General features: G+C 39.6%; 1 protein-coding gene across 2 annotated transcripts in view; it reads left to right on the forward strand.

Moving 5' to 3' along the window:
* Positions 1-23,502, forward strand: part of DGKI (diacylglycerol kinase iota) — a 499,667-nt gene that overhangs the window by 456,789 nt on the left and 19,376 nt on the right. For both annotated transcript variants that reach the window (XM_062198081.1, XM_062198090.1), the window contains 2 exons: positions 19,712-19,749; positions 23,174-23,294. In XM_062198081.1, coding sequence (XP_062054065.1) covers positions 19,712-19,749; positions 23,174-23,294 — 159 coding nt within the window. The remainder of the gene's footprint in view (positions 1-19,711; positions 19,750-23,173; positions 23,295-23,502) is intronic.

A 23,502-nucleotide genomic window follows, 5' to 3' on the forward strand; every position in this document is an offset into this window, starting at 1 on the left:
GGCGGTGGGTAATACATGTATTAAATTACCCAGCTTAAGTGGGTAAGAGTTCCTGTTGATCTATTTCTGCTACTTGTTGTTAACCAATTTAAAAGTGTTTGCCAGAGCTCAGGTGGTTAGCCTAGTGGGGAAGATGCTCCGTGTGCTGCATCAGAATACCTGGGTTCAATTCCTGGCCCAAACCCCCGACTCTGGCTTCCCATCAATGCATACCCTGGGAGTTACCAGTGATGGCTCCAGTAATTGAGTTTGTGGCACCCACCTGGGAGACTAGGATGGCCTTGGCTATTGTAGGCATTTGTAGGAAGAACCAGAATATGTGAACTAACACACACACACACACTCTCTCTCTCTCTCTCTCATAAAATTCTAAAAAGTAAAAAAAAAAAAGTATATTCCAGAATTGTGGGACTATAAAATGGTATCTCATTGTCATTTCAAATTGTGTGCAATGATCGCTTATCAGAGGAGTGCATTTTCCTGAATTTGTAGGCCATTTATGTTTTCTAGTCTGGACTTAGCTCTCTATCTCTTTCACCTGCCCCTCTCAGCCCCACATTGTCTCTTTTTTTTAATGTGTGTAAGTGTTTTTTGATGTATTCTAGGTTAAAAATATTGTTGACTATATGTGTTGCAATTTTTCTAGTTTATGACTTTTCAAGTTCTTTTGGTGTTATCTAAAGAACAGATATTCTTGATTTTAATATAATCAGTGTTAATGTTTCCTTTATGATTTAGCCTATAGTATGTTTTTTTAAGTACATTTTTTCATAGAAAAATCATGAACATGCTGTCTTCTAAAATTTTTATAGTACTCTCTTTCACATCTAGTATCTTAGAATTGATTTTGTGGTTTGGTGAAAGAAAAAGGAATGATTTGATTTTGATCTTTTCATACAAATGTGAGCAATTGTGCATTATCACTTAGTCCCTTCATTAATGTGCAGTTTGTTCTGTCTCCCAGCCACACTCTATTTGGGTTTCTAGGTTCTCTTCTGCTTTATTGACCCACACTATACATACTATACATCTCTGGATGTGCTAACAACACATTTTTCAACTGCTTCTCCTTTGGTATCAATCCTGATTTCTGGTGGAGGACCTACCAGGGGATTTGTCGTTATTCAGGACTGTCTTGGTCATGCTTGAGATGGAACTGTTTCAAATGCATTTTAGAATCAGCTTCATCGAGTTTTATGTCAAAATTTTTTGGTGAAAATTTCATGAATATATAAATTCGTGCAAATAGAATTGATAAACGATTGTGAGTATTTCCTTTTGCAACCATATCTCTTTACATTTAATTGGCCTTTTTAAGTGGCCGTCAATAGAATTTTATAGTTTTTCATGAAGAGTTTGATCATCCTCTGTTAAGTGTATTCGTAGGTATTTTATATGTTTTAGTGATGTTATACATGTTGATTTTTATAAATATATTTTCTAAGTGATCTCTGGTAGCATAATGAAATGTGACTGACTTTTAAAATCTTCTATATCAGTATTTCTGCTAAACTTTTAAATTCCTGAAGTCTACCTGAAGGGGTTTTTGTTGTTGTTGCTGTTGGAAGAGAATTCTATATAGGGAGCATCAATTGTAAATGCTGAGAAGTTTGTTTTCCCTTTGCAATCATCATGTGTTTTATGTCTTTTCCTGGTACTTTCTACACTGGCTAAAACCTTCAGCTCAGTATTAAACAGCAGTCGAGATCTTCACATCATTGACTTGTTGCTGATCCAAGAGTGGGTGTCATCCATTCGTCACCATGAATGAGAAGTTTTCTGCTAGGTGGTCATGATGTGGGTGGTTGTAGTTGATATAGATATAAAATTATGTTTATATGCATATATTAAATATGTATATTTATTTTAAAGATCTTTCCCTTCAATCAAACACATTAGATAATGTTGAATTTTATTGAGTCTCTTCATCTTTTAAGATGATGATGTTTATTTCTTTAAACTGTTAATATGATTAATACAATTTATTAACTGATTTCTAGTTAAAAATCAATATATTTATGAGATGAACTTAAATTGGTTATTATATTTGCCTCCTTTGCACATTGCTAGATTTGGTTTGCCAATATTTAGTTTATATATTTACATCCATATTCTTGAGTATGACTGGCCTTTAACTTTCCTTCTATTATATAGTGCATGTCTGCTATTCCTAGCTTGGTAAAATGGATTCAAAGGATTTCTTCTTTTCTCTAATCTCTGGAAGAATTTGTATAACACTTGAGGTATCTATTTCTGGAATATCTGGGAATGGACTAATATTATTTCCCTTTTATAGAGGAGAAAACAAAGGGAGACCCTGTTTAATGAGTTGTCCTAGATTATATGCATCATTAGTGGGGGTTAGAACTAGGCAGAAAACTCAAGTAACATAGAGCCAGATCATATTAAATATTGCTCTGTCCTGTCTCTTAGTAACATTCCTGATATTTGAGTTCATGTAATAGCAAACCATGACTCTATTAATTAATTAGGAATCTTATGAACTTTTATTGGATAGGAATTGATCCTTAAAGATGAAAAAATTTTTGGCATAAGTAAGCAATTAGATTGATGCTAAAGAATGATTCAAATATTTATTCTTGATCTACTTCTCCTATCCCTGGTCTTCAAAGTCAAAGAAACAAGGATCTGGTTTCCTCCAATCATACTCATTCTTTAAAAGGTGGAATTTCCTTAAGTAAATATCACAGGGAGGGAAGAGTAGAGTGGATTAGAAAGATGTTTTCCCCATTCAGTAAGCTATTCTGATAGTACAGATGGAAACATCTGCAGCTCTTTTATTGCTCTGCTAGGAAATGTTTGCAGCATTGGCCATCACAGTGTGCTACTTTGCTATGACTTTGGGCTCTCTAATACGTGGCTACAGTGTTCCTTTTTGCTCTAGATCTGGTTTCTTACCACGGAATCCCCCGTTGGCTTTTTAATTAGATTTAAACTTTTCGGTGCTCACTTTCGAGGCTTGTCCTCACTCTGGTTTAACTCATGTTGATTTTGTGCTTATTTCTACTTGCCTGCTTGCAGGGCCTCTCCCTTGCATTCACTCAGACATATGGTTGATCCCACTTCCAGCCAAACTGGCAGATCACCTTCACTGCCCTTCACTCAGGTCCTCCTGGGTGTTCATTCATTCCCATGTCTTGGAACCACCTCCGTGGATTCTAAGGACAAATAATGATAAATTTTCCTGACAACTCCAACGCCCATGATTTCTCCTTCCTCATTCACTTACTATTTTTTTGAGAATATTCCCAAGTGTTTCCTCTTGGGTGGCATTGCCTGTGTATTTGTCTGTAAACCCAATGAATAGAGACATTGCCCTATTCTATGCGGTGCCTTGGCATAGAATTGATTTTCTCTATACAAGTCCTACTGTTAAATTTGAAGCAGTATGTGGTGTTGGCAAACTGAAGCTTTCAGCACACATCTTTGAATCCCATTGCAGCCTCATTAATATTGTTTCCTGTTGTAGAAGATAGGTCAGTCCTGCTCCTTTTTTCTGAGATTCAATTACTAGTGTGCTGAAAAGATGGCCTTTTACAGTAGTCTCACTGGGTGCTCGCCAAAGACTGTGAATTGAAGGTAATAAAAATGGCAGCATATTTTTCCTTGGTTAGTTTTTCACAGATCTTTCAAAAATAGATAATCCACTGCTGATTAAAAAGCAAAATAAAACAAAACAAGCAACAAAAGAAAATAAAGCAAAATACACCCATGGGCTTTCAGATTGGTTCTGTTACTTTTCATGTGTTCTGACCCTCTGATCTTTCTCACTTCCCTTTATTAAATTCCACTATTCATTGTAACCGTATTCTCCTTTTGATATGTTAGATTTCTTTGGAATGCTTTTTTGGTGATAATTAATTATCTTTTGAAGGCTTAATTGTAAGGGTGGGGGGGCATAGGATGGGTGAATACTGTTTACTAATATTTACCTTCAACCTGCTTTAGATTGCCTTTGGATTCAGGTAGTATTTCAGTTGAAATCCTTAAAACTGCATAGTAAGAAAGTAAGAGAAAACTAGAGTCAGGACCTGAGGAGGAAGCTAGCCTCCTGGTTGGCAAGGGGAAGAAGAGGCCCAGAAAGCAAGGCGATAGCCTGGGCACAAATGAAGCTATCACCCAGTTCATCCCCACAGATAACCTGAGGCTTGAAAGAGGAATTGAGAAGGCCCTACTCTTGCCCTCCATGTGGTCTTCTAAGAGCAGGGGAAACAAAGAATTGAGTTGGGCTTAGTTTTTAAGGTTTAATGTGTTTATTTAAGTTTCTGCTGTGTGAAATCATATGGTCTGGGTTGTGTTAATACAAAATCTAATCAACAGTCTTATTGGTGCATTGACAGTTATTACAAACTCTTCTTATGAGACGTTTCATTTTTTTCTGTTTTATATTTGACTAGTAATCCTACAATTCAATCAAAAGTGTTTTCCCAGTGTGCCCCATGTAAAGCTTATTAAAAATGTTTTCTTCTTCTTGCAAACAACTGGCTAATGACTGTTTTTCTGAATTATGACTTTTGCTTACACACCTATCAGGATTACTGTTTCGAAATATTAGCATGCATTGTCACCTTTTCAGTTGACTGTTTGAAGGTTAGCTCCAAATCTGTTCATTTCACCTGTATGCTCCCGTACTTTGGCAGTGTTGTTTCTGATTGTATACTTGTTTACCCGGCGTGTCTATTAAAGCTGCTGAAGCCTTTCATATCATATTTCAGATATGAAAATACTCATCAGCCCAGCCCTCTTAGAAACAACATGTAGTCAATTAAATGCCTCCTTATTTTGCCTGCTTTCTTATGCTAATCTCCGTTTTATGGGTCTGTTGGGTGTCCTAAATTTCAGGGTGTGATTTTTCTTAGTGTCCTGCAACATCCCTTCTCCAACCAGCGTGACTCTATGCAGTACTGACACACAGTTCGTGACTCTGGTGTTGCCTTTCCCAAGCAGGAAAAGTCTCCTGCACCTTCCTTCATCAGAGCCAGACATGGAGTGGATACGGACGTTACTAAGACTGCGCTTCTGTGGGCCGACTAGGGAGAGCCTGGGAAGAGAGGGACTGGTGTCACCATCTAATGACAGCGTCTGTAGGAGTAGAAGCCTGCTGGAGATGCGGGCTCTCTTGTGGGTGGTTTAGATCCTGAGTCTGTATCCTGATTTTATTACATATCAGCTGTGTAGCCTTGAGCAAATTGCTTAATGTTACTAAGTCTCAATTTCATTATCCTTGAAATAAGGATGATAATAATAGTACATATCTAATAGACTAATTGTAAGAATTGAACTAGGTAATTTAAGTGAAGCATCCAGCTCTATGCCTTGGATACAGGGTGCTTGCAAACATCAACAAAAGATGGGTTTCTGAAAGTGCAAGAGAGAGCAAGAGAAGCCATCCATGAGACATGGCCAAATGAGAATATATTTTCCTATAGATTGACCTCGTAATCCTGTTTCATGAGCTTCTGGGGTTATCAAAGCCTGTTGTTTTCTGGAGAGAGACGTTTCCGTCAGGTGACAGCCCAATGGGCAGAGGCTCATGTCTATCATTCTGAGCAATGTCACTTGAGCAGGGATGGCAGAGTCCACGATGATGAGAGCTGTGGTCTACAGAGGAAGGAACCAGGCACCCACCTGCTCTGCCCTTCTCAGACTGGGTAATCCTGGGGCAGAGCAATTGCCTTAGGCCTTGGCATCTCCATAGAGCAAGCTGAGTTGGCTTCCCTCAGGGATCTCTGCTCTTTAGACTCTTAGGCTTCTGAACCCAGAAACCATGTTGAGCACTGGAACACAGGTGGGAAACCCACGAATGTTACTTGATTTGGAGGCTCCTATGCCCTGCTAAGAACCATGTGTATGATGTCCTCGTGAGTGCCAGGTTGTCATTTCTACATGTGATGACAAATAGTGCTTCTATTGCCACAACTCACTTTCTGAAAGAGATTAAACCAATAATGCCACTGTATAGATGCTGCAGGTAGCTTCCACACGGGTAGCTTTCTTTAATGAGATTAACAACACATGTTACTATTTAATTGTGTGGCTTTTAGCTTTTCTTCTGGCAAAGCCAAGCTCCATTGCTTATTGAAAAGGGAACATGTGATTATCCAAAGTCATGCTGCTTTCTTGTCTGATGACATGTCTGTCCCCTTTATCACCCATGCTAGCAAGGAGTGGCAATTGTTTCAGTCATTACAAAAATACTAGAGTAATGTTTTACAAGACCACACAAAAGTCATGAAAACCATCGCTTTTCCTGTAAACTAGTCTTGTTTCCTAGACCCCTGCCTTCCTAGTCATCTCATTTTCCTTAACTAACCCTTTGGGATTTACCTCTGTCTCAGAGAGTGTGGCTTACCCACAGACATTTTTCTTTAGGCTTCTGATTTCCCAGCCACCTCTCTTTGATATATTTAAATTCCTATTTATCTTTGAGGAAGAAAGTGGTAGTCTTGGCCAAGGATATTTTCCGAGAATGTGGTCCCTGGGTGATTTTCCTTGAGACAATGAGAATGAGATGGAAGGAGACTGTGACCTGCCATTACTCTCTGAGTCTTCAGAGCGTCCCACCAGTGTCTCCTTTCACTACGCCTCAGGCTCCTTCCCCTCCCGCACCTTGGCTTCCCACTCCCGTCTTGTCTTCCTCCATCCCTCTATGCTGCTTGCACTTCTCTTTCTCTACAAAAAACTCTTCTCGCATTTTTCTTTTAATACAGTTCTTCCCTTTGGGACCATTTCTTATAACTTTCTGGAGAAATTGTTCTCTACATTTCTCTGTTTCTTTAGCATCAGGGGCTATATTTTGCTGTGCAAGTATAAATGTACTGACTTTTTAGATATTTCTTTCTTTCTGAAGAGTATATGAATTCCCATGATGAATGAAGGTTTAGACTTTCTTATTTTGTTTTCAGAGAAACTGTACAGTAAAATCTGATCTTTAGTACACATAATTGAAGACTTATTGATACTCTGCAGCCTCTTCTAATTTGCATTTTATCTTCTGAGCATGCTCAGAGCTAACCCTTTATAATATTTGCTTCTAAGGCATGATGCTGCTCAGTCAACTTAGCACGATGTAGCAAAAGTAAAGATTTACTTTTCTCTTCTATGAAATAAAATGCTTAATTTTTCCATTTTTCAAATTAGCTTCTGTCATATTCTTATATGAAGAAGATTCAAAATTGCTGTTATATTATAATTTAGCTACAAATGCAAATTATATTGCCTATTTACACTAATAAATGAAAGTATGCTTTCAAAATTTTGTCTTTTTAAAAAAAGTATACTTTTGCTGTATGTGCATTTTGCTGGCATTTGTCCCTGAAAATGACTTTTGCTGGATTAACTCTCCCTGAATTTACCTTTGGTTGAAAGAGAGGTATTTTGGCAAACTCTATTCTTATTTAAAAAGCACTTCATCTTTAAAAGTGGTCAGTTTGCTGCAAGGCACTGATAAAGTACTTAATGTGCATCCTGATGACCAGATGACCCATAAACATATAATCTTTTTGAGCTCTAGAACGCACTCATCTGCACTTGGATCCTTGCCTTAAATACCATTTCACATGGGTCTTGAAGTTTGGTTAAAACCAATGACCATCACTTTCAGGCCACATCAGATCTGCTTGAAGCTATCACTGAGTGAAATATGAGCACACGTTTTCAACCCGAGTTCTTCTTGAAGATCTTGAAGGACGCTGCTAAATAGGTTCAAGGAGAATGATCTCGGGAGGGATGCTGGCCTGGAGGAAGGGGAAGGTTGAAGCCAAGATCCTGATGCCATCTCTCAGCTTCTCTGCAGCCAGAGGCCAGCAGCGCCTCCTCTTCTGCATGGCAGCTTCTCGACTGGGAGGCTCACCCCTTTAACAGTTTTGCCTTTATTCACATCCCGCTTCAGATGATAGCTTTGTCACCCAAATGTCAGGAGAGCAGAAATAAATGAAGCTCTCCAATCTAAATTAAATCCTCTCACCATTCGGGGGATGAAGGACCTTCAGAGAATGCTAGGATTTCTTTTTAATCTCTTAGGTTGCTAAAGCAGTTTGCAACTTGCTAAGCATTTTAATATGTATTGCTGCATTCAAAGGGTAAGGGAAAAGAGTGTTACTGCATAATGTAATTACTTAGAGTTCATGAATTTAGTAAGGTGTAATCAGATTAAACCTTTACAAATATGGGTAATCCTCCGTGTTTGTGCAAGCTTAATGTTTGCGGAAGAAAAATAGTCAGTAGGATTCTCTAATGTTGATGTGAGAAATGATTTTATTTTTTGTAGTTTTAAGGGATTAATTTGAATCTTACTTTAGATGATGGTACTATATAAAAAAAAAAAAATGTGTTGGCCTACTGCATCCAAAGGTGATGTTACGAATTTATCACTAGAGTTGTAGAGATTGACAAGAAGTTATTCTCGAGAACCGCTGCCAGTGCCCCCGTGACTTTTGGCATGTATTTCGCACAGCTGGCTGGCTCAAAGTATCACACGGTGACTGTTGAAGACTGTGGATTCCTTGACTTCTTAACCTGTGAACTTTTTTTCATTAACAATGCTCAAAGTAAATTAATTAACCCATAACATTTGCTTTAAAACTGATCCGAGGCTTACTACCCACCTTCTAGGAAGTAACACGTATCATTACTTACTATAGTGCTCTGATTGGACTCGTAATATAAATACTTCTGGTTTTGCAATGGGATTTTGATGCATCTAACAAACACCATTAGATTCCCAAAGGGATTTGAAAATATTTGTAAGTCCAAAATTGATTGCCAGGCATAGCAGGAACCAGCAAAGTGGACTTTTTCTATGCCCTATATTACCTTCCCCTCAATTTAGAGTTTGAAGCATATTGAAATGATAGCTTGCTGCAGAACCAGGCCATTTACATGTCAACTAAATATTTATTAAGTACTTTATTAATTTTCTGTACTATAAAGTTTTCAGTGAAAGAGGTAGTTTGGGAAAAAAAAAAAAGAAAAATATGAAAACACCACCAACCAAACATGGTCTGCATGCTTATGGCTTAATTGCAGAAATGAAACTTGGATACATAAAACAACCAAATAACTTAGCAACAACACATGAACACATGGGATGCTTTGGAGAGACATCTGGTCCCTGCACTGTTTATAGCTAATTCCAGTGGTGAATAGAAGGAGTGGAGTTTATTGCTTCTGATGGGAGCACATCCTGGTCTTCTGGCAGCAAGGTAGAGGTTTTCTGCCAAGAGAGAACTAACTCTCTCTCTCTCCCTCCCTCTTCCTCCTTCCCTCCCTCCCTCCCTCCCTCCCTCTCTCTCTCTCTCTCTTTACCCAAACAGAAAACCTCTTCCATGCTAATGGGAAATTCAAAAGGATTGCTGCAGCAGATGGAAAGAACCCATATACATCCATGCATTCAATTAGTAGGAGCTAATTGAATTTGGGGATTCACTCTGTCATTAGACAGAAAAGAAAGTTATTTTGTCTCCCATCTATGGTTATACACTCCCAGACAGATCTGGCCCAGTGTTTGAATATTAGACCAGTGTAGTATGTAATGGCCGTTGGATGCCCAGTGATGATGACATGATCAGTGATGGGAGATATATACACTGCACCCTCTGCTCAGAGTTTCCCCTGTGGTGAAGGTACTGATGGGCAGAGAGTAGGGGAGTTGGGCCCAGAGTTCAGTGAGGGATTTTGGATGAAGGAGAAAAAGACGAAGAAATCAGGAAAGCCTTTTCCCTCACCACTGGATATTAAAAAGGGACTAGGGACAGACTCACCTTGGATAGAATTTTCACTGCAAACCAGTGAGCAAAGGAATAATCCCCTAAAAAAGTCTAATGAATGTGTAAATCACAAATGCAAAATGCAGGAAAATCAGCTTACGGTTTTAATTCCCAAAATGTTTTATGCCACTGGAGGCAGGGAATAATACTAACATGATGAAAGTTATGCTCACACTTCTCATAAACTCATCACAAATGGAGTCTTTATGCTTCCCTTCTATCAATTCAAAATCACTTCTTGCTTGGCCCTCACTTAGCTTGTACCATCAGCTGCCCAAGAGCCCACTTCTCTGAGACACACATTTCTGCATAGCTTTTCCTGTATTTACCTTATCAGAAACATTCTGTCCAGTTTTTCTACTTTGTAAGCAGCCAGCCATGGTACATGAGCAACAGACTGTGAAGGCTTAGCACACAAAAATGGAATTTAGAATTATCATCAAACATAGCCAAGGTAATATAACACACATTTAATAGTATGGATAACCACTGTGAATTATGCTAATTAGTCATAAGTGAGAAATAGCTCAGAAAAATGATTGTAATTAATATCATTTTATATCACCATGCTGAACAAGTCAAAGATGAGGTGAGAAGAAGGAAGAATTAGATATTTTGAAAGACTTTTGCATTTTAATTCATGCCTGGAGGGCTAGTTGACAATTAGGAATAAGATGTGTGATGAGCTATTTGTTATAGTAAAAACTAAAATATTGAGGATTTCTTATAATATACTAGAACAAATTCAAGATCATTCATATAATGACATGCAAATCTATACCAACTCTCCACTACTGCATAATAAGTTATCTCAAAACACAGTGGCTTAAAACACAACACTTTGCTATACTCAAAATTTTCCTTTTGGGTAGCATTCTGCATAGTTTATCTCTGCTATACCATGAGCCAAAAGTTCCACTTTCTTTATGACCACACATGTGACTGGTAACTAGTGACTTGCTTTACCTTGGAGCCTCGATACTGGTCTTCCCACAGACTGCTGGGGTTCTTCCTGAAGTGGTGGCTGGGTTCCAAGAGAACCCAGTGAAGGTTACCTCATATTGTCTTGTTTGAAGTCCAGGTTTATCCACATTCAAGGTGAGAGGGCATATACTTCTCATTTCAATGGAAAGAGTATAATGGAGATAACGCAGAACCTGTTTGGAAAGTACAAACTGTCACATCATACATTGAGGCAGAGAGTGGATGTTCTCAGTTGATGTTGGGAAATGGTGATGGCCAACAGGATTTTGTTACTTGTGTCCCTTGTGGGGATGTATTATGCATACAAAGTCATCTGGTTTTTGTCATGAATATTACAGCAGAAAAATGAAGAAAAGCTAAAGAATCCTTATCTGAACAGTTTTTTGGAGAAGGAAGAAAAGTAGGCATATAGTGGAGCAGTGTGTACTTTCCCTAAACAACCACAGTGTTGTTTCCTAGTCTGCACATGCCTCTACAATAGGCCTTTGACATACTTTCCATTGACTGAGAGGTCTGGGTCCTTTGTCCTTGAAGGTGAAAAAGCTTGGGACTTCAGAAGGAAATGATTCTTTGTGATTTCCCAGGAAATGAGAGGTGACTTCCACTGGGTTCTCTTAGAATTCTAGGTTCTCCTCCTTTCTTGAGGAAGCCATAAAGTCATCGGGAGCCAAGTCTATAGAGAGGCACCAAGACTCCCAGCTGAAGCTCATCCCAAGTTACGAGCCACATGTGGCTGTCCAAAAGGCAGATACTGAGAGGAAAAAAGTGTTCTTAATTAAGCCACTATGTTCTGAGATAGCTTGCTATGCAGCAATGGAGTACTGGTACGTCATTTGTATATCATTATAAGAATGATCTTGAATCTATTGTAATATGTCATTAGGAATACTCAGTATTTTAGCCTTAACTTTAGCAAATATCTCATGACATTTCTTAACCTGATTAATCTCCCCAAATGCCCTATATTGAAATTCAGAGGTCTTTAGAAATATGTAATTCCTCCTTTTTCTCACTTTGTCTTGGACTTGTTCGGCATGACAATGTAAAATGGTATTAATCACAGTCATCTTCTTGAGCTGCTTCTCACTTTGCCTAATTAGCATAATTCAAAGTGGTTATCTATACCATTAAATGTGTGTTATATTACCTTGGCTATGTTTGATGATAATTCTAAATTCCATTTTTGTGTGCTAAGCCTTCACAGTCTGTTGCTCATGTACCATGGTTGGCTGCTTACAAAGTAGAAAAACTGGACAGAATGTTTCTGATAAAGTAAATACAGGAAAAGCTATGCAGAAATGTGTGTCTCAGAGAAGTGGGCTCTTGGGCAGCTGATGGTACAAGCTAGGTGAGGGCCAAGCAAGAAGTGATTTTGAATTGATAGAGGGGAAGCATAAAGACTCCATTCGTGATGAGTTTATGAGAAGTGTGACCATAGCTTTTGCCAAGGTAGTCTTATCTCATGCCTTTGTTGACGCATAACCATAAATTGACTTTATTTTATATGTCGACATTCATGAAACTCAGGTGAAGGGTTAATTTGTTTTAATTTTTGACCATCCTGCTCCAAGTTAAACAAAGGAGAAACAGCCTGGCATAATGGAAGGAACTCTGACCTGGGAAAGTGGGAAGGCAACAAACAAGTGAAGCAAAAGTTTCTCTTGGCTGCTTTGTTAATTTTATGTGTCACCTGGGAAGGTCAGTTTACATCTCAAGTCTCACCCTCTACATCTATGAAATGAGAGGGTTGGAATAAGGCCAAATTCCACCTCAGAATGTAGAACACAACTGCTTTGGAAAAGAAAGTTTAAGATTGCTGTTCTTGGTTCATACATGAAAATACTGTAGAGTAAAAAGCATGTAGAACTTGACAAAGACAGGTATATTTCTGATTCTCAGTAAATCAACTCATTAACTCCTTAGGTCTCCCCAAACCATTGCTTGTCCCTCAGTTTTTGTCTTTAATTTTCCTCTCCTACAGTATTAAAAAAAATACTAATTAGATGGTTGCTACCATGAGCCAATGACAAATAAATTATTTGCAATAATTCTTTAAAAAGTGAAAAATCACTGAACATAAGGATGAAACTTTGAAAAATCGTCATAAGTGCTCCAGGTTGTGATTCTATTTTATATGCAATTTTCATTTATTACAGTGATTTATTGAGAATCACAAATATATTATATATGTAGCTTTGCCAGGTTCTATACACTTTCTGTTCCTAAACATGTTCATCTGCAAAGCAAGAATTACAATTTTAAACAAGCCCTTTGGAGGTAGTCATGCATCAAATTTTAGAGCTCTTGTTGGCTTTTGACTAACATGGCTCTTTTTCTGTGTGACAGGTTGGAAATATAAGTCTTACATAATGTTCTACATAGGTGACCTCGATGGTTTCATTCTCTGTACTTTGAGTTTGTTTGCAAAACAGAACTTTAGTAGAAATGCTTTACTTTTTCAAAGGGAGAAATAAACTTGATAAAGTAACTCTCTCAAGGTCATAACTAACTAATCGTGCTTACAGAATTTAAACCTAAGAAGTCTGAATAAAGATTAAATTTTTTCTTAAATTTCTTTTTTTTCATTTACTTGGAAGGCAGAGTTGGGAAGAGAGAGAGGGAGCAAAAGAGAGAGAGAGAGAGAGAGATAATCTTCTATCTTCTGGTTCACTCCCCAAATGCCTGCAGCAGCCAGTGCTGGTGCAGGCTGAAGCCAAGAACCCCAAACTGCATCTGGGCATCCCATGTGGGTATCAGAGGCCCAAGCACTTGAGCCATCATCTTGTCCCACCCAGGATACATTAGCAGGAAGCTGGATTGGATGTGGAGGAGCCAGGACTTGAACTGGGCTCAGACATGGAATGTGGATGTTACAAGCAGCAGCTTAACTCACTGCACCACAATTGTCTGCCCCAAGATGAATATTAATATAGTCCTCCCTACTTAAGTCAGAGCTTGTTTCTGGCTTCTTGCCACGTAAAAGCTCCGTGAGAAGATGAACTTTGTTTTGTACACTGTTACATTCCCCACCTCAAACAGGACTGGTATAGCAAGAGTAGGCAGGGACCTGCTCTATTCCTGCTGCCATGTCAAAGAATTTTGTACTGGATGATGTGTAAATAATGGAAATTGAGCCCTCACAGTTCTGGAGACTGGGACACCCAAGATCAAGGTGTCTAGCAAGGGCTTGCTCTCTGTTTTCAAGACGGCACCTTCTTGCTATATCTTCACTCGGTGGAGAAGAAAACAGGGATGAATGCCTCGTCCTCACGTGGTGCAGGTGGCTCTCTGAAGCCTCTTTTGTAAGGGCACTGATTTCTTCAAGAGAGTGGAGCCTTCACTTCCACACTTCCCAGAGGGCGCTACCTGTCAATACTGTCACAATGGCTTGAAGTTCAAGGTGAATTGAAATCACAGTAACTGTCTTCTCTCTTTCTTGATCGCGTGTCATAGAAGTCATCTTTGCCTTCTATATGTGGACCCCTGGGAATCCAGGCCTAAACAAGAAGGTCTGTGAGAGGGAAGAAAACAATTCCCTTCTGAAGCCCTGATTACCCAGTCCCAGCTTTCAGTCTTGGGATGTACACTGTACAGAATTTACTTGCTGTCATAGTGCTAAACAAAAAATAAACCATTTCATGTGGATTAATGATTCAAAATGACGAACATCTCAGTTCTCTGCCCCCTAACATTCCTGTCTTATTACATAAGTTTATGTAACTTAGTTTTCCTGTGAACTTATTATTCATCTGCTCAGTAACCTTTACGTCCCATTTACAATTTGCCTGCGCTTGCTTCTTTGAATTTTAAAGCACTCTTTTCCTTTGTATAAGGAGTTTTGGAAAAGGCGAGAAGACAAGTTCAAAGTCCAAGAAATAATAAAGAATATACTGTAATCATAACAACTCATTATTTGTTTTTAAGCTTGATCTCTCTGAAGGTTATTATCTGGATTTGAATATTAATGCATTGGACTCTGTTTGTGCAGAGGAAACCTTAAACAACAGTGTTCTTACAGAAGGACATTAATCAGGAGGGAGAAGTGAGCCTTTTTCCTAATAATGTTTGCATAATAGCTACCCTTGAGTGTATTGCTTGACTTAAAAATAAATATTCATGCTTCCATCTCCAGTACAATTGAAATCATTTGTGGTCATAATTCTGTTATATGATCTTCTACCTATTCACAAGAACTTGAAACAGGAAACTAGCAAACATAAATAACAGTGCATGTTAATGATATAGGGTAGAAGTTCAAAGAGGCTCTAATGTGGGCAATCTGGAGTCAAGGAGCTAGGAGCAGGCATAACTCTGTTTCCAGAAGGGGAAGAACAGAATCAAATTGACATGCTGAAAATGTTTGTATGTGCCTCACTCCCCACCTTTTAAAACTCTTCAGGAGCTTCTCACCGCCTGCAGTATATAATCCTCGTGCCTTATGTTGACATAAGGGGATCTAGCTAGAGTGATCCCTGTGCAACCCTGTAGCATGTTGCCTGAGATGCCTCTGCACCTCAGATCTGCCAGTGTGGAGCTCTGGGCAGGCTCCTTCAGACCTCATGACTTTTAATATCCACATCTTTGTTCATGTCTTCCTTTTATCTTGCAAAGTTTTTACAAAAGCTTCTTTGCTAATTAATTCCACTTGTCAGGACAGTTGACTTAGGCTTCAACTCTTCCAAGAAATATTCTTTGAAATCCACAGCTAGCCAGTAAGTTAAACCTGTCATTCCCTCCCTCTCTCCCTCCCGTCCGTCCGTCCTTCCTTCCTTCCTTCCATAGATTTTGTTCTGGGAAGTTTTTTCATCATCTTGATTTTTTGTTTATATGCTCCATAGTTTATTACATAACTGCTTAAAATCAATTAGTTCATTCTTACTTTTCACATCTTCCTGTTCCTCCTCTTCCTCTTCTTCTACCCTCCTTCTCTCTCTCTCTTTGCTATTAAACTTTGAGGCATGGTTCAGTGTGATCTTGAAAAAATAGGCCATGTTGTGGTTTTGAATTTCTCTGAGTTCCAAGGCTTTGCATTCACTGCTCTGCAATGCAATTTTTTATAACTTTACTGCTTTCCTAATATGGATAGTCTCCTTCAACCAAGAGAATATCCTGTAATATAAAGATGCAAACTGACGTGTTCTCACACTTGTGTGATTATTCATGCTTCCTCCAGCCTCTTTTCCCTGACTTCTGATGTGGGGTTCATGTCTTGGGCTTAACCACCATCCCCTGGCACCATGTGTACTTCAAATCTGATGGGTGCTTTATTGACAGATAAATGTCCAGCTTCACATGCCAACTTCACCCTATTGGAAGACTTTTTCTTAAGCATCCATGTGTCTTTTTCTTGTACTCATATGTAGTCATGGAAGTGCTGAGAACTGCCCCTTCTGTTTATATGACATATCTATTTATATAGCCCTTTTAAACTTTTACCCTCACTACAGAGAGGTGAACGTATGGCTGTTAACCTCATTTGCAAATAAGAACATTGGCTCAAATATATTGAATAATTTCCCAGATTTATGTATTTAGTAAATTACAAATATTAGAGTTTGACCCTGTGGGCGTCTGGTGTAGTGAGTGCATGCCACAGCAGAGTGCCTGGTTTTCTTCAATACCCAACTCCTGCTTCTTGCTATTGCAGAGCCCCAGAGGTAGCAGTTATGGCTCAAATAATTGGCTTCCTGCCATCCACATGGGAGACGTGGATTCAGTTCCCATCTCCCAGCTTTGAGCACTACCCCCCAACTCCAGCAATGGCTTCTGGAGGCATTTGGATATTGAACCAACGAATGGGAATTCTTTTTCTCCATCTTAAGAAAACAAATTAGATCCCAGTTCAGTGCTGTTTCCGCAGCATTACAGTCCTGACAACAGTGCTGTATTTCACCTTCCTCTGGTCTCACAGAGCCTAGTACTGGACCCAGGAGCCTGTGTTATGGTGCTGATTGGCCACTACTGGCTCTGTGCTCCAATAGTCACTTTCATCCAAACCCCAGTGTCCTCCTTTGTAAAACAAAGACTATGTTTTCATAGGTTCTTTTCACACATAACATGGTATTCATTCCATTTCTGTTACCCTCATCTATCTCTCCTTCTTGTTCCTTTTATCTCCTTGCTTTCTTCTTAGCCAGTTTCCTGCTGTGTGCAAAGTGTTGTGCTAGGATCCCCAGGGAGATGAAGAGCAAACGGCTCTAGATTGCTATGGAGAGGAATCCACCCCCACCTCCTTTTTCAGTTCTCTCTGTTGCTCCATCCTTCTCTTCCTCCTGCATCCTCTGCCGCCCATGATGAAGTTGCTCTCCTCATTCCTGTAAGTTTTCTAGACTTCTGTTTGGTCAAAGGGTAGGTGCTCAGTCTTGCACCAGTGAGTGAGTTTAACATGTCTGTGGATCCTTACATCTGCTCACCTATACTCACAAGTGCTCAATAGGAAAGTCTTGAGGGCTTTGTTGAGTTGAAGGACCCAAAGCTGGCGGGGTCCTTGGTAGCACCCTGGGGACCCAGAAATTCAGACTCCAGACACCGGCAGTGCAAACAGCAAGAGGCGGTTTATTTACGTTTTGCGCAAAACGGACCCCTCCCTCCTGAGAGAGTGAGGTACTGGACGAGGGTTACAGGCAGTATTTAAAGGCAAAAACCACAAAATTATCTTAAGCAAGTGAATACAGAGAGGAAGGGGGTTTTTGTTTATAGTAATTTTACTTATCTTAGTATACAGCAGTTCTACTTATCTCAGTACACATCAGTTTTACTTATCTTAACCATTGCACAAGGGGGGTTTCCAAACTGCTGTTCCCTGTTATCTGCTAAGTTGCAGTTTCCCAGAAACTGACCTTTCTTGAAACTTTCTAACTGACCTTTCTTGAAACTTCCTAGTTTTTTAGCAGGTTAGTCTGGTAAATTTTCAGAAGTCCTTCAGAGTGACAACTAGGGGATTCATGTACTTTGATGCATGATATTGCATTTTGGCTGATGCTAAATGAGAGACTGCTCAAATAAGAAGAATAAAATGCCATGTTGCAAAATAAATTTACATTATTATTCTCCTAAAACTATGTGACCCTAAAGACTTGAAATAATCTACTTTTTTGAGTAATTTCAGAACTGCCACATTGATTTTCCTAAAAGGACCGTTTCTATCCTGATGCAAATCTGAGGGTACCTCAGAAAATTTGTGGAAAATTAGAAGTAAAAGATAAGGTGGTTTTGGTATAGATAGTGTTGAGATCCATCTACCTTTTTATCACAATATGAATTATCTTAAAAAAACTTTAGTTATTTTAAAGTCAGAGTTATAAGGAGAAGAGATACACAGAGAGAGAAAGAAAGGGGGGAGGGAGAGTAGGATGGAGAGAATGGAGAGAGAGAGATCTTTCATCTTCTGACTCATTCCCCAAATGGCTACAACAGTTGGGGCTGGGCAAGGCTGAAGCCAGGGTCTGGGAGCCAAGAGCCAGGAACTTCATCTGGGTCTCCCAGGTGGGTGGCAAGGTCCCAAGCACTTGGGCAAGTTCTGATACTTTCCCAGATGCATTAGCAGAGAACTGGATCAGAAGTGGAGCAGCCAGGACTCAAACCAGTGCCCATATGGGATACTGGCATTGCAGGTAGTGGCTTAACCCACTGCACCATGGTGCCATCCCCAACGACATGCATTTTCCATCACTTTTTTGAGACCACTTATATAAATCCATTTTTAAGATTTTATGAACCCAGTTACATTGATGTTTTAATTGCATGTTCTGTGAACTTTAAAACATATATTTGTGTGTGTGTATGCGTGTGTGTGAGAGAGAGAGGGAGAAAGAAAAAGAGAGAGAGAAAGAGAGCTCTCATCCTTATCTACTAGTTCACTCCCCAAATGTCTACAACAGCTGGGGCTGGGCCCTGAGTCAAACCCAGGAGCCAGGAACTAAATCCAGGTCTCCCATGTAGGTGGCAGGGACCCAACCGCTTGAGCCATCATTGTTGCTTCCCAGGGACTGTACTATCAGAAAGCTCAGGTCAGGAGCCAGGGGTCCAACCCAGGCGTTCTGATGTGGAATGTGAGTAAGTTAACTACTAAGCAAAACAGCCACTTCCTCCAAAAAATAAAAATTAAGTGCATATATTCTTTTTCCCATTTAACAATGCTATTTTCTCATTCTATGTCTACACTCCGCATAACAAGCATGAATAAGTGGATACTTATGTTCCTTCTCCCAAGGCTACATGTTTTTTTAAAATAATTTTAAGTTACCTAAGATCTTCAGGTATCTTTCCATAAGAGTCATCAATGAATTTGATGCCAAACACATGGTTATTTTCCCCAGAAAATAATTTAAATAATTTTTTTCTCCTCACTGTGTCTATTCCACTTACTATTCATAGCACTGGACATTTATTTATCATTACAGAACACACAGAGAGAAAGAATGTTTATTTCTTGAACCCTAAGAGAGCCAAGTAGGAGGAACTGGATCGAAAGGAGTAAGCACGTTCATGATGAGCCCCTGCTCTGCACCAGCGACTGGACAGTCACTGGACTTCACAGATGCCTCTGGCCACCCCTCAGCGTTCACCCTCGCTCTTTCACCAACAAGAACATGTTGACTGAGAAGGGTTAAATGGTTTGCCCAATGTCCCAGTACTTGTCAGAGATAAGATTTGAACCCAATCTGTGTGACTCCAAATTCTATGTTCTTTCCGCTTACCAGGGCTAGAGAAGGGCTGGACATAGAGTCCACAGTGATTTATGGGATGAATATTAGGGTAGAGAGGTACCCAGGAGAGCGCCCAAGTCAGTTTGACCAAGATTTAACCTTTGGCATGCTTCTTACTCCCTAGTTTCTGCCCCAAACCTAGATACTTCACTAAAATATGGATCCAACCCTTCTAACATTCTAATGACAGGGTCTTCTACTAATGGGGCATCTCTCTTTTGTCTTTCACAGCAATTTTGCAGGCAGTAGTAGCTGGTGATCTTATGAAGGTAAGATATCCTCCTAACCAAATTTTGGTGATTCTTTACGAACTTCAAAGCAACGTCATTCCTCACCAGATTTTCGTGACTGTTTATCATCTATTATCCACCTGCCTATCTTTGCTGAGTAGAAGGAGGAAGGATGCTCTTAAGAACTGATCAGAGAGGGGAGGGGAGCATCATAGCAAATTGGTTGTGCTGAGCACCAAGGCATTTGCCTGAATTAGTTAAAGTTCACCACTTAGCCGCAAGATGCAGTGTGCACATTTCACAGAATTTCTGCTCACTAGAAGAATTTAAAGATTTCCTTTTGGATAGGTATTGAAACCAAGGCATCCGTAAGAATGACTTGGGTAACACCCACAGTACCCTCTCCAGCCAGAACTTATATCTTCCATTACTGTAGTTTTGTTCTTTGGGCATCATAGTTGATCAAAAGAAAGATACTCTGTGTGATCCATTTTGGACACTTCAATTTGTGTTTTTATTTTCTGGTGAATAGCTAAGAGGGAGAGTAGTAGTCACCACTACTTCAAGAGTGAGTGTAAATCAGAAGTCAGACTGCCTGGGTTCAGATCTTGACTCTGCCATTCTCTATCTGTGTGATTTTGTGTAATTATTGTATTCTCTCTGTGTTTCAGTTTCTACATCTGTAATTTGGGATATAATAGGACCTGTCTTTGGTTTGTCATGGGAATCAAATGTAAACATTACATATAAAGCTTTTTAAGACTGGTTTTACTACATAGAAGAGGTTTTAAAAATGTTGACTATTTTATCAATATTATTATAATGCTTGTGGGAGGTTTATTATTATAACAGCTAAACATGATGGAAATACAAATATTTCTTATGCAACATAGACCATGTGGATTCTAAAACCATATTTGGCCTTATTTCAATTTCAAGCGTTGGGACTTAGGATTGCCCAAATGTGCCCCGGTGGCTCCCCATGACATTGATCTGCTCTGTAATAAAGGCAGCTGCCTAAGAGCAGAGGCTCTGCCTTACTCTTGAGCCTACATAGTAAGATACCACTGCACATTGAGAAACCGAAAGCCTTACAAGAAAGCTAGTTACTCTTACCCTTGTACACACCTTTTTTTTGAAGCACACCTATGGATAAACTGAGAAACACTTGTGCTACTTTTTAAATGAGTTACTCTTATACAGCAAATAGTGAGAAGGTTGCAAATGTCTTGATCCACTGCTGTCTTCAGGTACATAATCCTGAAAATGGCTCAGTGCCACTGTCTGGATTACAGACTGGGAGTGGTTCTCTAAAAGAGGGAAGTGTTCTTTAAGCAATATGCATTTGAGTTCAGTGCCACTTTCCAGTGTTGTGTTAAAGGAATACCATCCTGTGCTCCCTGCAAAGCTAAAGGCGTGACTAAGGCTGTTGCTTGCCAAAAGGTTTGCAAAGCACTGTGTGCTTGAAACTTTTCCACTTTATTTCCTTTAGACTTTTAGGTTAGGCAACCAGTTTCCCATGACCTTGATTTTATTACCATACATTTTTGTACTTACTAGAGAATTATTTGAAGTATGAGAAGTGACTATATCTAGCTGGTTGTCTAATAATGTTCTCTATTTTACTAATTTCCTAAATAGCTAATATATGACTTAACAACACTTTATTTTCTGAAAAATGAAATACCAGGGTCTTAGGGTTTTCCTTTTTCAGTCGTTTTATTTGTTACATTCTTTCCTTTCTCTTCCTTTCTGTTTTTCTTCTCCCTTTCTCTTCTCCATTTTTCTCTCCTGTATAAGAAGCATGATACAAATTTAACATTAAATATTTGTGTGTGTGTGTGTGTGTGTGTGTGAGAGAGAGAGAGAGAGAGAGAGAGAGAGAGAGAGTGAGTGTAAGCCATATACTAGAGGACAGAAGATGCCAGGAGCCACCCTGTGATGTGTGATGTGTGAAGGCTGAATGAATAATTCTTGAACAAATGGGCTGCATAAGATGCCCATGGATGAACTTGATGTCCAGCATCTAAAACCACAGCACAAAGCAGGATCGAGGCAGCAGAGCTCAATTAGGTCTGATTCAGCCTGTGTTGAATTCTTTGTGAATCTGACCACAAAGAAAGGAAGAGTCATTGCCAGACAATACTGTTGAACTGAGTGGGATTCTACTTTGGATTTTTGTGGAAGACTGTCAGTTCCTTATTCCTCTCTTCTTCCTCTGCAGTTTAGGGATGGAAGTCCCCCTAAGTTTGTTAACTCCATTCAACCACTTCTGTGGATCTGTTTCCTGGGCCATCTTCCATGGCTTCTTTCCCATCCCTTGCTTTATGCATCCCTTGAGCGCCTCCAATAACCTCATAATGACCCTCTCCATTAACTGTGCAATTCCTTTGTCCCTCCATGGACTGTGTGGGGCCTTGAGGCTGGTGACTGAGCTGTATTCGTCTTTGTTTCCCTGACATCTGGTGCATGGCAGTTCGTAGGGTATATTTGAAGGAAGGCATGGCTTCTGAGTGTATCCTCTTTTCACCTTATGTTTAATTACTTATAATGTTGCAGGACCTGACCAGTTGAAAGAAAACAATGCTACTTTTGCTTATTATCTGCTGGGTTATTTCATTCTTATTTGTCCTCAAACTACATTTTAGGAGCTTCAGGAAGGCTCTTCTTTTCCTAACTCTGGATACCAGGGACCCATTTAGACTTTCTGTAGTGTTCACTATTTCATGAACACTGTGTCCTTATTTAGCCCCCTTATGCTCAGGCTGCAAACTTCTGCAGCTTTCCAGTCTTCTCTCCTGTAGAAAACGTCACATTGTGTTGGTTCTCACTAAGCAGATCAGCTCTAGCTTTGTTGGCTATGTGTGGGATGATTTACAGATTTACAGAAGCTAAGAGGCTAAGGAAGTGGGGTGTGTGTGTGTGTATGTGTGTGTGTGTGAGAGAGAGAGAGAGAGAGAGAGAGAGGGAAAGAGAGAGAGAATTTATGTGCAGGTAAATGAGAAGCAGCTTTTATATTTGATGCTTAAGTTCATTAGACATTGAAGAACAACTAAAGGACACAAGACAGGAGCTTAGCTACCAGACACCAACCTATTCCTGTTTATAGCTGTAATTACCTTCTTGCTTGCGAGAGAATGCTGAGCCAACCTGGGGAATCTTTTTTCTTGCTATCCAGCCCTTACTCCCCTTGTGAGTCTTTTCTCAGAAGAGAAAGAAAAAATCTTTGCACATGTTTCATATTCTTTTGCTGCTCAATATCCCAAGACCCTCTCCGGAGCTGGTTGAAACCTGGCCATCTATTTGTGTCCAGGGATGCCACTTCATCTCTTTGACTTTTCTCTGTGTCCTCTGAGGCTGGAAACATTTGTGGTTTGCTACATTACCCTTCTTTTATTACCGGTGAGCAGTTATCCTTGTTCCGGATTCTGCCTGAGCTCCTTTCCGTATGTCTCTCTTTCAGCTAATAGAAAGCTATAAAAACGGAGGCAGTCTGCTAATTCAGGGACCGGACCACTGTTCACTTCTTCACTACGCAGCTAAAACCGGCAACGGGGAGATTGTGAAATATATCCTTGACCATGGTGAGTAGATACAGTAAATTTACCAAGGACCACTTATCCATGAAGTACATTGCATTTCCTAAGCTGAACTTTCATGCAGGCTGTCTTCAGAATGGCAGAAATACGCTCAACTTTTACCCGACTCCCCCCTGCTCATTCAAGGCAGCTAAGGTCACAGACCCCTGCCCACATGTGGACCAGGTTAATAAAGACATTAATAGCAATGATT

The sequence above is a fragment of the Lepus europaeus genome, chromosome 1, assembly GCF_033115175.1.
Source record: "Lepus europaeus isolate LE1 chromosome 1, mLepTim1.pri, whole genome shotgun sequence".
Lineage (NCBI taxonomy): Eukaryota > Metazoa > Chordata > Mammalia > Lagomorpha > Leporidae > Lepus > Lepus europaeus.